At 45.2% G+C, this 15,909-nt stretch overlaps 1 protein-coding gene across 9 annotated transcripts in view; it reads left to right on the forward strand.

Moving 5' to 3' along the window:
• Window positions 1–10,869, forward strand: part of KIAA0586 (KIAA0586 ortholog) — a 165,248-nt gene extending 154,379 nt beyond the window's left edge. For all 9 annotated transcript variants that reach the window (XM_053248537.1, XM_053248533.1, XM_053248551.1 and 6 more), the window contains one exon: window positions 10,469–10,869. In XM_053248537.1, coding sequence (XP_053104512.1) covers window positions 10,469–10,614 — 146 coding nt within the window. In that variant the 3' untranslated portion in view covers window positions 10,615–10,869. The remainder of the gene's footprint in view (window positions 1–10,468) is intronic.
• Window positions 10,870–15,909: the final 5,040 nt, after the last annotated feature.

The raw sequence follows: 15,909 nt of genomic DNA on the forward strand, positions 1-15,909 counted from the left end.
ACACATTTCCCCACTACACTCCATGCAAATGTCCTTGGATATCTGTTAGCAAACTCCTGCTCACAAAATTCCCCTGATCTGAGCCTTGTCTTCTCAAGAGTTGCTTCCAAACTGAACCACTTCAGGAATGTGGCCTCTCTCACAAGCTGTATGACTCATCTTCAGCTGGTCCCCACCCACTGTCTCTCGAAGCAAAGCTAAAACTGAAGCTGAAACTGCCCTGTCAGAATCAAACTCTTAGCCAGCCAGAAATCAAACCCTAGAAAAGACTAGTCCTAACAAACCTACCTTGTCCTTTCCCCCTCGCTTTGTTTGTTTGTTTGTGTCCTTTGACAACTGCACAATATTCTTTTCGCATATATAATTTGAAGATTGAGAAGGAGGGATATTTCTATGCTGTGGGAAGGAATCCATGCTGATCTTTTCCTGTTCTTCTAAAACAAAATCTGCGGAGAGGAGGAGAGCTGTTCTTGCGGTAGCAAACATGAATTTTCCCCTTTGCTAGGCAGAGCCCACCTGGGTTTGCATTTGGATGGGTGGACAGTGTGAGCACTGTCTGTTGTAAGAGATTTCCCTTAGGGGACGGGGCTGTAACTTGGTGAAAGAACATCTACATATTTGCATTCAAAAGGTTCCTGGTTCACTCGCTGGCATGTCCAGGCAGGGGTCAGGACAGGGGTTTCCTGCCAGAAACTTTGGAGAGCCAGTCAGTATAGACAATACTGAGCTAGATGGACCAATGGTCTGACTCGGTAGATGGCACCTTCCTATGTTCCTATGAGCTCAGAGTTCCACCACAGGATATGGCGGAGTGGTCAGGACTCATTTGCATTTCACTTCAGCCCCAATGAGATCTCCTTCAAAGAGAACAAGAAGTAGATTCTTGAGGTCGTCTGTCCGTTTGGCCTGCTTTGGAAGGACTAATGTTTTGTTAGCTTCTAACACATGAGTTGCAAATTGAAAATTTGCAAGGGCTTACTATGCATTCAGATGCTGACCTTTGGTTTTATGAAACAGACTTTTTAGGCAAGTGATGCATAACTTTCCAGAGCTTGGAATGTGAGTGTCTTATTCACTGCAGTATAGTGTGGCCTTTTTGATTTGTGCTTTGCCACAAACTGTTCACAGCTCTCTAGCTATCCCTGAATTGATATACTGTGTTTTCTTCAGGTAGCCGTGGGCTGTGTGTATGTGTGAGAGAACTTGCTGGAATGTATGTTTGGAAAGTGTGTGGCTCACACGCACCGTTGTTCTAATAAGTGGTGCAACGGAACACAAACCAGACGAAAGCAATTTGGTGCCTGAGCGACTGGGCCCTTGGAGACTATGCAGCAACCTCTTAGCTTGCAAACTGGCTGATTATCCAGAATCTTCCAGTGCCTCAAGAATAGGTATCTGTTGAACTCTTGCATTAACTACACATTCATTATGTGTAAATGGATTCCATGCAGGTGTGGAACAGATTGCATTTCAAAGGTGCAGTACTTTGAGGGGGAAGACCTCTGTGTCCTTGCTGAATTAGATAAGAGGGCCATGTAATAAATCTGTCAGTTGTTCTGATTGATGGCCTTCAGCGTTCCCATCATATCATTTTTACTGTGTTATTTCCAAATAAATGAAATTAGCCCTGTTAGGTCTGCAGAGTATACATTGGGGTTCTTGTTGGGCTGGACTTGCAGCACCTGCAGGTTCAAACACTGCAGGTGGGCAGATATAGTTCCGGCAAACCTCTGGATTCCGGGAATGTTCTTTTTTTAAAAAAACAAACTTGGAAACACCTGTTGGAACTGTGATGTCATGGAATTGGATTTGTCATCGTAAAACTTAATACCTGACTTTGAAAGTGCCATTCTCTGTATAATCTAAAGCCAGGGGTTCTGAGGTGTTGGACTGCAAATCCCATCATCCCCAGCCACAATGGCCAAAGGGATGATGGGAGTTTCAGTCCAACAACATCTTGGGACCCCAGCTTGGGAACTGCTGATCTAAGGTAATGGTTTTCAAATTTCCTAATTGCAGTGAATCCACAAAACACCTCCATATCTGCCATGGTATCTCTGGGCACTGAATGCTGTTCTGAGGCATATTTTTGAAGAGTGCATACACACTAAACATCATGCCTTGTCCAGGCTTCTTGGTCCTTGCTGTTGCCCTAGGTGCACACCACAAAACAAACCCAGCACTTCCTTGGGGCTGTGCATTGCAGGGAAGATCAGTGATGATAGGCAAGTTGTCTTTCAAGAACAAAGGGCCCCGTTGGACTAAAGATCTATCTAGCGTATAACTGTGTCATCACTGGTCAGCATGACACTGAAAAGGAGCCTCATAGCAGGACCTGAAAGCAACAGTCCTTGTGCATAGCTTGTCTCTCCCCAGCTGGCATGTATACTGCCCCTGAACATGGAGGTTTCAGTTAACTATCGTGGCTAATATTTAACCTCTAGAAACATGTCCTCAACACTTCTTGTAAAGCCATCTAATCCAGTAGCCATTGCCCCATTTTATGGCAATACATGTGATAAGCTATGCTTCTCATGCATTGTGTGAAGTACTTTTGTCTTTCATGAGTCTACTCCCAAAGAATTTTCTTGAGTGACCCAAATTCTATTATTCTGAGAGAGAAAGGGAGATAACTTCCTCCACTTTCTCCATGCCATTCATTGTTTTATAAACCTCCCATCAGTTTTCTGTGTGGCCACCTTATATAGACTAAAAAGCTCTATATGCTTCAGCCACTTTCTCATAAAGAAGATGCTTCAGCCTCTAGATCATTTTGGTTGCCCTCCTCTGCACCTTTGGAAACCTAGATTGTAAATAATATTCCAGATATTATAGTGAACACACTATGGCTGTGTTCAGACCTGTTGCCAAACCAGCGGTAAAAGTGCCAGAGGTTTGAGTCTGTGGTCATTTGAATGCATCTCATCTTTTAAACCAGGCCTTTTAACCTTTTAACTTTCAAAATTTTAAATACTGTACATTGTTTTTGTTTTTAGGCTGCTTTTTGGCATTTTAATTGATTTTAATGTTTTGTGTTTTTGTATTGTTTTATTATTGTGAACCCTCCCAAGACTTTGGTTTGGGGCGGTATAGAAATGTATAAATAAAAATAAAAAATTTGGAAGCAGCTCTTGAGAAAACAAGGCTCAGACCATGGCAAGCAGCAAATTGTTGATTTCTTTCCTAAAGACAGCAAGCAAGCAAATAAATAAACAAACAAGGCAACAAGAAAATAAGAGGGAAAGGAAGTCACCCAGGAAATGTAGGACCGAAAAAAGGAAGTCCTTTTTCACACAGCACATAATTAATCTATGGAATTCTCTGCCATGGGGTGTGGTGATGGCCACTAGCTTGGATGGCTTTAAAGTGAGCTTGGACAAATTCATGGAGGACAGCAGTGTTCCTTCTAGCAGGGATTCAGAAATGTTATTGACTATAACTCCCAGAATCCCCAAGCAAAAGACATTGCAGCTGGGGATTCTGGGAGTTGTAGTCAACAACTATAACATGATGCAGTGGTTAGAGTGTTGGATTAGGACTGGGAAGACCCGAGTTCAAATCCCCATTCGGCCATGAAGCTCATTGGGTGACTCTGGGCCAGTCATGTATCTCTTAGCCTAACCTACCTCATAGGGTTTTTGTGAGGATAAACATAACCATGTACTCCGCTCTGGGCTCCTTGGAGGAAGAGTGGGATATAAATGTGAAAATAAAATCAATAAATAAAATAAAATAACTTTTGGGAATCACTATTAGAGGGAACATGGGAGGACAGGTCTATCAATGGCTACTAGTTGGTGGCTATAGGCCAGCCTCTGAGGCAAGATGCCTCTCAATCCCAGTTACAGGGGAGCAACCGCAGGAGAGGGGGCATGCCCTCACTTCTTGCCTGTGGCCTTCTCAGCCACAGGGCTGCTGTGTGAAACAGGATGCTGGACTAGATAGGCCTTAGGCCTGATCCACCAAGGCTGTTCTTAGGAAACTGCAGTTTCATCACTGAATCATGGGTCTGTTTTCACTCCCAAGCCTGAATTTGAACCTTCCGTTTGTATTGAGTTTCACTACTGAAACCTGAGGTTAGAAGGCGGCATTGTGTCTGAATTCTGCCCCCGCTATAACCTGGTTTTTGTTCTCAAGCTATTCCCACTACCATTGGCTCAGAGCAGCCCAGAAATGCATCAGCCCTGTCTGGTCACCTGGCTAGCTGGGGATTGTTCTAATCCGCAGGTGCCCTGCCCCAGGATGCTCCGCAACAGCTGATTTACATACACTGCAGTGCTGAACCCAGCCCGGCCTCTAGGATCCATCCTTGGTCTTTCCTAACTCTACCTACCTGACACCTCAGACACATTAAGTAGGCCGGACTCTTGGAAGTCTGGAAGGATTGAGTAGAGAGGGGAAGGTATGGACTATGAGTTCTGTGATTAACCAGAGATACCAGAAGCCCCACATCAGCGGTGGGCCCTCACGTTGGAAGGTCAGCCTCATGAGAGTGCAGTCAAACAGAGAGCTGAAGCACATGGTGCCTCTGTTTTTCTTTGATGGACTGGCCCTCTCATGAGAGGGCTATTCCACACCCGGCATGGGGCAAAAGTGTGTTGAGGCTTCCTTGACTGTTTGACCCGGGTCTGCAAATCTGGGGGCATCCTTTGTCACAATGAACCAAACCCCAGGATTCTTTGCCCACTCTCATATACATATTCCTCCTAAAAAGTCAGTAATATCCCTTCTCGGAGTAACAGATAACTAGCCTTGGATCTTCCTCTGGTCCGGCACCTGGGGTCCTCCCCCAGCATTTGTTGACACATTCCTAGATCTGATTCCCTCACCTCTATGTACACTTACACCACAGAAAAAACTCAATTGTGGACAACGCAAACCACCAACCCACTGCCCCCTCACCCCAATTTCGTGGTTGCTGTTGTTCTCTCCCCTGAGACCCCATCGCCATCTTGCATGTGCAAGTGCCCTTTGCCATCCCCCCGTATCAATAATTGTGCTTGTGCGAGACTGTATTGCTGCAGAGCTTTTGCAAAGGCAGTGGTGCAAGTGGTGTGAGGAAAGGGTTAAAGTGTCTTTTCCCTGCTGAGGGTGAGTGATCAATGCTGAAAAGGCATGGCCGCACTGAGCATGCCCCCTCAAAAATTGCGGCCAATAGTTGCCGCTTTACTGACATCCTGACGCCTTGCCCACAGTTTGGTGATGCGATTGTTTAAAATGGCAGATCTCTTCTATTTAGCCGAGGAAGTACAACTGCCCATATCCAACCCAGCACAGCATCCCTACCAGTGACTGTTGCTGGTGTCTACCTTGTGTTCCTTTTTAGACTTTGAGCCTCTTTGGAACAGGGAACCATCTTCTCATTCCTTTTGCCATGTAAACTGCTTTGTGGACACTTTTGTGGAAAAAGAGGTGCATACATATTCTAAACTAGCTGATCTGGCGCAGAGCATCTGCACCCCTAGTTTGCTGCCGCCACCTTCTCCCCCCCCCCCCACACACACACCCCACCGCCATTTTTTTGCCTGCCCACCCCCACCCATCTTCTCCACCTGCCATCTTGTTGTTGTTCCCCGCCCACCACCTGCCCCCATCTCCTTCTTTTGCGGCGACCACCCACCTGCGCTTTCTGGCTGCCGGCCAGCCAACTTTCGGTTGCAACTGCTCGGCCCCCCGCCCGCCTGCCGGTCGTGGCCACCCGCCGCCATTTTCTTTGGCCAGCTGGCCACCACCACTGCCGCCATATTCATTCTCTGGACCATCCCATGGCTATCTGGCAGCTCTCCAAACTTTCGCAGAAGCTGCCACAAATGGGATTAGCCACAGGTACGTCCTAGAGAATTATATATAAAGAAGATAACAGTATCAAACGTCAGAGGAAACTCAGGATTCCCCAAATAAAAGTTTGAAATCCACTGAAATAAGCAGAGCACTGAATTGATTAGATTTAGTACTTAATGATGGTTTGCAAGGTTTTGGACATCTTGCTGGGTGTTTTTCATTCTTGTTGTAAGCATCCCCCCCCCCCCCCAGTAATTTCTTTTATGAGCAATTGTTAGGTCCATGGAAAGTCTGGGTGATATTTGGGAGGAAAACACCATGTAACTCATTAGTCCTTCTGCAAGCTTTTTAAATCAATCTTTGGAAAGCTTATGGCAGCTTATGCACTAAGATGTTTGAATGTTCTGTTATACTACAATAGCAACTAGCAGTTCTCATTCACTACACACACACACATACACACACAGAGCAAAACTGGAACGGAACAGAACAGCAAAATCAAAAACAAACCAGGATTTTGGAACCACTTCTGTACGAAGAAAGACTATAAAGACTTGGAGTCTCTCACTGCAAATAAAGGCAGCTAAGAAAGAAAGAAAACAGCAGATCAGAAGGTTGACCAGTAAGTTGATCTTCCTGCCTGTGGGACTGTGTCAGTCTATATAGTCAATCCAAGAGCAGTATGTGCACAGCTCCATTTGTACACAGAGACGGGTTTGTTTAGCTGGCTGCTCCTCTGCCCTGGAAGCTATTCTCATGAGAGATAATGTAGTCTTGTGGCTGGAGTGTCTGACTTAGACTGGAAAGACACCAGTTCAAACCTCCAGTAGGCCACAAAGCTTACTAGATGATATTGTGCCCGTCCCTCTCTCTGTGTCTTGGCCTAACCTACCTCACAGAGTTATTGTGGATAAAAGGGGGAGGACCATGGATGTGGTCCAGAGCTACTCTGAGGAAGGACAAGATGGTAGTTTTGTGGTCTCTGTGCAGTCACACCTGTGGGGGCTATGCTTGTGCAGAAGAGCTGTGGAAACTTCTAGGGCTTTAGCCAGGGCACTGGTGGTCCCCACGCTTTCTCCAGAGGGAGAGGTGCCTACGGAGGCCTGCCTTAAAGAGGCAGGGTGAGCACCTTCCCACTCAGTTTTCTTCAGCTGGGGATTTTCAGACAAGAGTCTGGATGGCCACTTCTGTCAGGGATTCTGCAGCAGATTCCTGTACTGAGCAGAGGTTGCTCTAGGAGACTTCCAAGGCCCCCTTCCCACTCCAACCTGGTTCTGTGAGCCATTCCTGTCCCTGCAACGTCTGAGAAACCTACGCAGTAATTCATCAGCACATTCTTCCTGCTTTGGGGGTCGCATCTTCCAGAGTGAATGCAAGAAGTCTTTATTTAGGTATTTTTTCAGCAAACTTCTATCCTGCTTTTCAACCAAAATCCTTAAGTGCCTCACAATACATTAACTTTCAAATAAAACAACAACAACAAACCAGTCAAGCTGAAGCAGGATCAGGCATTTGATGGCCCTGCCTGCCTGCCTCTCTCTCTATCTTGAGGTGGCATTTTAGGTATATTTTGCCATAGCAATTTGTCATAGTATATACTGTTGTGGAGAGGCATGTTCTGCTCTTCTCCGCTGCTACTGTTCCCTATATCCTCCAAGGGACCAAGGAAAAGATGTCCTCCTTGGAACATCTTGCGATATACTTTGGATGTGTTTAAGTTAACCAGGGACTTGAGTCAAATCTGAATCCAAAAACTGGTCCAGAGTCTTCTTTCAGTGAACCAAAACTGAACCCTAACCTAAAATCTTTGTTGGCTTGAACCTGAGCTAGAGCTGAACCCCTAAATACAAAGAAGTATAGCCGTTTGTCACTGAGAGATGCTTTTGAGGGGTGTTAAAGGCCCCCCTCTGCTCCAACTGTGATTGAAGATACCCAGTGAGCCATCTGAGAAGAAGCAGAGTGGAAGAGGTGGGTAGGCCGAGCCCAGGACTATTAGTCCTTCCAGGGCTCAAGGAGAGGCTTTTGCCTTCCCTCAGTCTGTGCAGCAACAACGTCTCTGTGGGAGCTTCTTGTGTTTTCTTGGCACTGCAGCTCCTCCTCTCAGTGGCTTTAAGAAGGGTTTGGATAACTTCATGGAGGACAGGTTTATCAATGGCTACTAGTCTGAGGGTTATAAGCCACCTCCAGCCTCAGAGGCAAGATGCTTCTCAATACCAGTTGCATGCAGGGGAGCAACAGCAGGAGAGAGGGCATGCCCTCACCCTCTTGCCTGTGGGCTAACCAGAGGGATCTGGTGGGCCACTGTGGGAAACAGGATGCTGACTAGCTAGGCTTTGGGCCTGATCCAACAGGCCAGTTCTTAGGTTCATCCTAAACAGAGTATTTTCCTGTTTTTATTCTGAGATAGATCTTTTATTTGCAAAATTCAAAAAATTAACAACTTTTGAACATATTTTTTCTGAAGAGAAATAGGGTAGCATCCACTGTTGTCCTTCCTCTGGAGCAGAGTAAGAGTCCAGAGTAAGTGTAACTGTGGATTCTACCCATTAGATTCATTTTATGGAGCTGTCTCACAAGCACTTGCTTGCTTGCTTGCTTGCTTCCTCGCTCATTCATTCAGGTTATATCCTGCTTTTTCTCCAGGATTCAAAGCATATCACCGCCCTGAGACATTTCGGAAGGGCGGTATAAAAATCGAATGAATAAATAAATAAATAAATAAATCACAATAACAAAAGTTAAAAACATACTAAAAATCCCATAATTAAACCGACTTCTATATTATTCAGCATGAAATGTATCTCATTCAATTCAAAACTGGTTCAGACACTTTTTAAAGTCAGTGTCCAAACCGGAACTGAACTAGAGATTAAAAACAGTGATTAATTTGAAGCAGAATCAATGCCAAATTTTTAGTGGTTCGACTTCTGGCAGTTAACCCTCTTAGCTGCTTATCCCAGTCCCTGAAATGCCAGACTTACTAGTGACTTGACTGAGAGCAGCCTGGACAATGGAACTCTGAGTGGAACAAGGAATCTGGCCTTCCGTGCATTTTTGTCAACGCTCAGAGAAGGAGATGGCCCCCTCCACTGTCACTCATACTCCAAATACTCCTCCTCGCTGTGGATAGTTAGTTCCTGGGAGACTGGCTGCAATGGTGGCCAGGTGATCCATTGCAGCCATCTCCTTAGAAACTCCCCACAACTTCTTGAATGCAACTGTGCAGCAAAAGCTTTTTTCAAGAACTGATCTGCTTAATTAGTAGTCCCTGAAGCACATTACGGGCGAGATGAATCTGAGCTGCCATGGCCTAGTCACAGCAGATAATTAAGCAGCACAAGGCCTGGCAAATATTCTCCCTTTAGAATTGAAGGGCAGTGTGAGTGGCCACGCATGTCAATGAGAGAAGGAAGATGGTTAATTTAGTATGTCTTGTTAGTAACACAAACTCCTCTGGAGACTTTGGTTTCATACTCATCAAGTCTTCCGCTTTTTGAACTGAGACTTTCTCTTGCCTTTTGAACTGAGACTTGCTCTTGAGCCTCTTTCAAGCAAGGGACACAGTGCTTCTCTGGAGGTCTTGGGATAGCCAGAACTGTCTCCTGTGGATTTTAATTTCAGGTAAAGGTAGGTGGCTGAGCTTGTGTGGTGTCAAAAAGGGCAGGCTGCCTTGTGAGCCAGTGCAGAACCCCAGAGCAGGAGATGGGGCTGTGCCTTGTGCAGTTGGATCAGATTAAGGATTTGTAGTTCTCCCTAATACAAGAAGTCCCAACATTTAATGTTCTGTAATCCTCTAAATAGTCATGGATCCTTGCAACCCCTGGAAATAGAGCACAAGAATTGCTTGTCATAGGCTGCCTTTCTACAGGGTCCGTTCACACAGGATATAACAAACCATGGTTAGGCTGTTTGTATCCAAGACTCATGCTCACCCTCCTCTCCTTGTGTGCTCCCATCCCACCCTTCTTCTCTGTATACATGAATCGTGGCTTTCCATTGGCTTGCGCTTGCCCTCCGAGTTAGAAGCTGCAGTTTGAAGTGCCTGCCTGCATGCATGCAAGTCTATCAGTCACACATGGGTTGTAGAAAGATGGAATTCCATTAAAGGCAAAGTTAAGGGCAGCTTGCTGCCTTTGCCTGTTGTGATTGCAGCTGCTTTCTGGAAGTGCTGGCCTGAAACTGCGTGTGTGTGTTCCCAAGCTATTGGGGGGGGGGGACAAAATGGAGGCTACCATCTAAAATGGCCTGGAGAAGCACCTGTTGGTTCCCCTCACACTACAAAAGAGGCAAGGTGGTTTCGCCCCCAGCCCCCAAATTTAGCTGAAAGTTCTTGATGGGTAATTTTCAGCCCAGCCCTAGTTTCAGTAGCCTAATGCTTCATTTCCTGTTTGTTTTTAATTAGAAAAAAGCCTTTTTAATTTAAAAAAAATGTAGAAGGGGGAGTGGTATGATTATTTGTAGGTGTTTCTAACAGAGTTGGTGGCTTGCAGATATCAGAGCACAGACCCTGGAAAATTTGAATCGTCATCGTAGTTGCCTGTGCAAAATACTCTGATGCCGTCTTGCCATATTTTGACACTGGACACACTCACACAAATAGTCTCTTGATGGTTTTCCTAGGAAGGTGGTGGTTTTAATGCACGTTTCACTTTGGATCACAAATGACAAATGTTTCTCTCTCTTTCAGGAGGGGAAACGACGCCCCCTTTCAGTTCCCTGCCTGTGCCGACAAAGATGTCTGTGAAGGTCCCATCTGCAAATATAGATGACCAGCCTCAAAGCTTCAGTTCTATCCATGGGAGTTCAGATTCTTCTGGGGCAGATACATTTTGAAGTGTGCGTGTGTTTGTGCATGCAAAAATGTGTGTGGGAAGCAGGGAGAGTTGACAGCTGTTTGTCTGGAAATAATATAAGGGGCAAGCATTTGGTGCAGAAATGGCCTCAACCAAATGTCTTGGCAGTGATCTGCTTGCTTTTCATCATTGAAATCTTTTGCTTTTTATATGTTTTTCGTGTGTGAATTTGTACACTTTTTTAACAGATTAAATATTTTCTTTCTTTTTTAAAGAAAAAGCCTTTGAGCTTTGATGGGTATTCCACATGCCGTTTTTCATTTAACTTGACATTGTGTGTCTAAGGGGGAAAGGGAGAAAACCTCCAAAGGGTTCATCAGCAGAGCGGTGGATGTTTAGTGTGGGGTGGTGGCTCTAAGAATTAGGCCACCATCCCACAATTGGGCCAAGTAGTCTTTGAGCATGTCCCTGTCAGTGATTCTGTGAAAAGAGAGGAAGAATGATTCCAACGCATATTTCCGTATCTAAACTAATGTTGCCAAACTGGGGGAGTGGGAGGAGAATTACTGTTACAAATCTCCATGGCATAGGAAATTGTATTTATTTAGGGAATTTTTACTGTGCTTCTTCACTGTAGCAATAATAATACTGAAGACAACTTGCATAATAAACAGTAAAACGAGAGCTTAAAAAAAAAAGGCTCAGTAACAACTAACTGAAGATCTGCTGAAACAATGGAGAGCTGGGGTCTAAATGAATGTCCTGGAGCAAGGAGTTCCACATTCTGGGTACTCCATTCTTGTCAGCAAGGCTGTTCACACGACACAAGGTTACGACACGAGCTGCCTGGTTCCCCCAGACAGCTTGTGTCGTCTGGAGCACCGGGAATGGAGGGCTGCAGACGACTGCTCCAGAATGTGGTGGCCTGACTTTTTAACCTGGCATTTAGCTTGGAAGGCGATTGTGAGCACAGTTGCCACAGGGTTAAAAAGGCTCTCCCCACCCCCCCCCCCGGCCTGCTGCCGTTTCTGGCAGCAAGCTGGGAGGGGGTACCACTGCATCCATGGCATGGGGCACTCGGGGGGGGGGGAGTCCTCCCGCTCCCAGCTTTTGCCTTCGGCATGCCACTGCTCGCGTGGGTGCGCACCACCGCGAAGGAAAAACAACACTCATCTGCCAGGGAAAGCAGGCAAGCTGGTGTGTGGCGGCATGAGGTCATTTGCCTCATTGTGAGATTGATAAAACCACCAGCACACCTTTGTGTGTGCAAAAGTTTCAGAAGCTAACATTTGTCCCAATAACTGAAAAGTATTCCACTTCAAGCCCAGCATCTGGATTTAAAAACTGAAGTCTTGGGCTTTGTAGTGCATAGTTTTATGAAAACTTAACCATTTAAGAGCTCCCTCCACCCACAGCTTTTACAGTAAGTCAGCCAGCATGGTGCAGTGGGTAGAGTGTTGGACTAGGACTGGGGAGACCAGAGTTCAGCCATGAAACTCACAGGGTGACACTGGGCCAGTCACTTATCTCTCAGCCTAACCTTCCTCACAGGATTGTTGTGAGGACAAACATAAACCACTCTGGGTTCCTCAGAGGATGAGTGGGATATTAATCCTCCGAGAAAGAGTGGGATTTATATGTAAAAATAAGTATTAGAGATGGCAAAGCAGAAAACAGGGTGTACACTACTCATACTATAACCTTCCCTCTAACTTTGGAATAAGGCAAGCTACAAATCTAAAGTGTACAGTGCCCCCCTGCTTTTTATAGGTTATTAAGAGCTGTATCAAGTGCTCTTTTGAAGGTTATTGGCCAGTGATGCAAAGGAATGAATGACTCCTCCCATTGCTGGAGCACTGAGAGCTGGGCTCACTTCTTTTGCCAGGACCCCACTGGCCTGGCTGCCTATAATCCTCAAAGGCTGCCTCAACACCCACTTCCTCCCCAGCTGATATCCACTTCCTGTTTCCACCCCAACTTCCTTGTGACAATCATCTTGTACAACTTCAGGAAACTGGGTTATGCCTGGCAACAAGCCAGCATCCAGTGCAGGCATTTCCCAACCTTGGGTCCCCCCGGACCACAGCTCCCATCCGCCCCAGCCCCAACTGTCTTCCATTGTGGCTGGAGATTTTGGGAATGGTAGTCCAACATCTCGGCAGACCCAAGACTGGGAACTCTGCTCCAGTGAATGGTGTGTAAGTATTTGATACTGAAGTGTTTGGACAAGTGTGGTTCTGGATGGAAGACCACTGGGAGTCCCATTGTAAATATATTATCAATATAAGATTTTTAAAAGAAAAAAAAATAGGGCCAGTATTTGTCTCCCTGTCTCAGCTTTGGGATCACCCTTGAAAGGCGACACGCATGCTATCCCTACGGCAACACATGACGGATAGGATACCATCCAGGATTTCACATATAAACACAATTTGCTTTGTGGGTGGGAGGAGCGGGAAGAATAGATGATGGTCATGCTTTTACACTATGGAAAGTAAAAGGAGGTGTTTAAGTACAAATTTTATTATAGCCTCACAAATAGGAAGGAGAGAAGTGTGCAGGATGTGTGCTCCTTGCTGCAATGCTGCGTGGGTAGGACCCATGAGGAAGGATAAAAGGAGTGAGCACAGCCAAGCCGAGGTTTAATCCCCTGCGTCTCCAGGTAGGGCTCGGAAATATCCTTATCTAGAACCCTGGGGGGGCCCAGAAGGCCAGGGGTCCCCCATGTTGGACGGCATCTATCATTGCCAGCCACAGAGGCCAAAGGGAATTCTAGTCCATCAACATCTGGAGCCCTGGTGTAGACAGTACTGAGTTGGATGGACCAAAACTCTGACTCCAGTTTTATCCGCTCATTTTCATATGCAATAATTTTCAGTAAAGAACTCTAAAAACAAGCATTCTGTAAAGTCTGGGGTTCTTAAATTACATCTGTTCAGGTTTTATTGGCTTTAAATTCTGAACACATTAGGCGGTGCAGTGACAGAAACTTTGTCCATTTTTAATCACCACTATCAAACATAAAAGATGATTATATCTAAATGTCAAGATTATCTGGTAGAAGTTTGCAATGCTGTGTATGAGAACAACCTGAGGACTTATACTCCACACACAAATGCAGTACAAGAACAGCCCTGCTGGATCAAACCCAAGCCCTATCTAGTCCGGCATCCTGTTTCCCACAGTGGCCCACCAGATGCCTCTGGGCAGCCCACAGGCAAGAGAGCAAGGCCTGCCCTCTCTCCCACTGCTGTTCCCCTGCAACTAGTATTTAGAGGTAGCTTGCCTCTCAGGCTGGAAGTAAACCAACTCTCACTGTTTAAATCTTGCTCAGCAAGCATAGTAATTACAAAATGACATGAAAGCTACTGGCTATAATGGAAAAAAACAACCCAATTAAGGTGGGAATGAGGAGGGAAAATATGGTGAGCAGGGAACATTAGGAATATGAAGAGGTCCCTTTTTAAACCTCTGAATTTAGACAAGGCACCAAACAAATTGTAAAAGAGAAATGCTACAATGCATGTCTAAAAAATAACCCTAAAAAGTAAAAGGGAAGTAATGTTACCAAAACATATTAATTGGCAACACAAGAGATCTCCCTTGATATCACCAAAACTAAAGTTCCAGTAATACCTAAATCACTTCCATCTCATTCCAAATAAATTGCTTTTTCTGATGTCCTCCTTATATACACACACACACACACACACACACACACACACTCTTACTTTAACTTAAAGAGTGAAATCCCACAATTGTATTAACCATTGTTTCAGTAATGTATGGTCCTGTCCTTTCCCTCCCCACACCCAATGTCTGGCAAACACTAGCATTTGAAAACAAATAATTACTTTTACCTTGGAAACTACTCTTTAACGATATGCAAAGGAATAAACATGAGGGGCGAGGACAAATTTAATCATAAGAATCTCATTTAGCACATGTCGTATTTGGAGCCAGACGCCTTGTGCTCTTTTGTGGGATTGCAGTGGTTGAATAAACTAGGCCTCTAAAGAAAATAAAAGAATGACAGGTGTAGAGTGAAAGGCTGGAACATGATAGATGCCGTGTTGATGGGCCACTTGCCCAGTTCATCCATCGGCCTACTAGCAGGGGCAGTCTTAGAATATATAGTGCCCTAGGTGAGGAGAGCCTTTGGCGTCCCCCACAGTTCACTCAACAAACAGCAAGTCACGAAGCTTAGTTTGGCACCCCTTTGAGAGAGGCACCCTGGATGACAGCCCTGCTTGCCCACGCCTAAGGCCGGCCCTGCGTTTGAGTGTGCTTGAAGCTTCTCTATGGTTCCATCCCACAAATGCTGGTAACAGACAAATTATCACAATGATTTTCCAACATCCAATTTCCAAGGAAGCTGGTCTGCCTCAACTCATCTGCTAGTGCTGAACATCTGTCCCTGGAACCGTATGCACCATGGGTGCATTCTGGGGCATGTCATAAGAGGCAGTGGGTCTGCTGAAATGGAGCCCTGGCCAGACCTGTGTGCCCTCACTGTCAGCACCACATGAACTGGGTTTGTGTTGCTTGGTTTTATTTAGAATATATGTATACTGCTTTTCAACAGGTTTCTTAAGGCCATTTAAGTATAAAAGCATAAAAACATCACATCTATGTTAATAACAGCAGGACAGTTAAAAAGCCTGTGCACACTTACTTGAGAGTAACTCGGCTTCTTCTGAGTAAACATACACGGGATTGTGTTATCAAAGGCATGGAAGAATTAAAAGGTCTTTGGCACCAAAAGGATAGCAGTGTCATGTGACCATCCTTGGGGAGAGAGTTCCACAGTTGGCCCCCTCCCATATCAACTCTACCCAGTCACTTCAACTCACATGGTAGGAGCACCCACAGAAGAGCCTCTGAAGACTATCTTAATGTACAGGCTGATAGGAACATACAGAACGGCTAACTTGGCAAAGAGGCACCTTTTAACGTGGTGATTCTATTTATTTAGCAGGGGGAGAGTAACTGGCCCTATTCACGCCTAGCACAGTACCACCAGTGACTGTTGCTGGTGTCTATCTTACGTTTCTTTTGAGATTGTGAGCCCTTTGAGGACAGGGATCCATCTTATTTCTTTGTTATTTCTCTGTGTAAACCACCTTGAGCCATTTTTGGAAGGGCAGTATAGAAATTGAGATGATGATCATCATCATCATGCAAAAATATTATGGAACTTCCGACTACAAACAGACAAACATCTGCCACACAATACACCAGATATAACTGTAGCTGAGAAGAAAGAAAGAAATGTTAAAATAATCGACATAGCAATACCAGGGGATAGCAGAATAGAAGAAAAAGAAATAGAAAA

This window comes from Hemicordylus capensis, chromosome 1 (assembly GCF_027244095.1).
Source record: "Hemicordylus capensis ecotype Gifberg chromosome 1, rHemCap1.1.pri, whole genome shotgun sequence".
Classification (NCBI taxonomy): Eukaryota; Metazoa; Chordata; class Lepidosauria; order Squamata; family Cordylidae; genus Hemicordylus; species Hemicordylus capensis.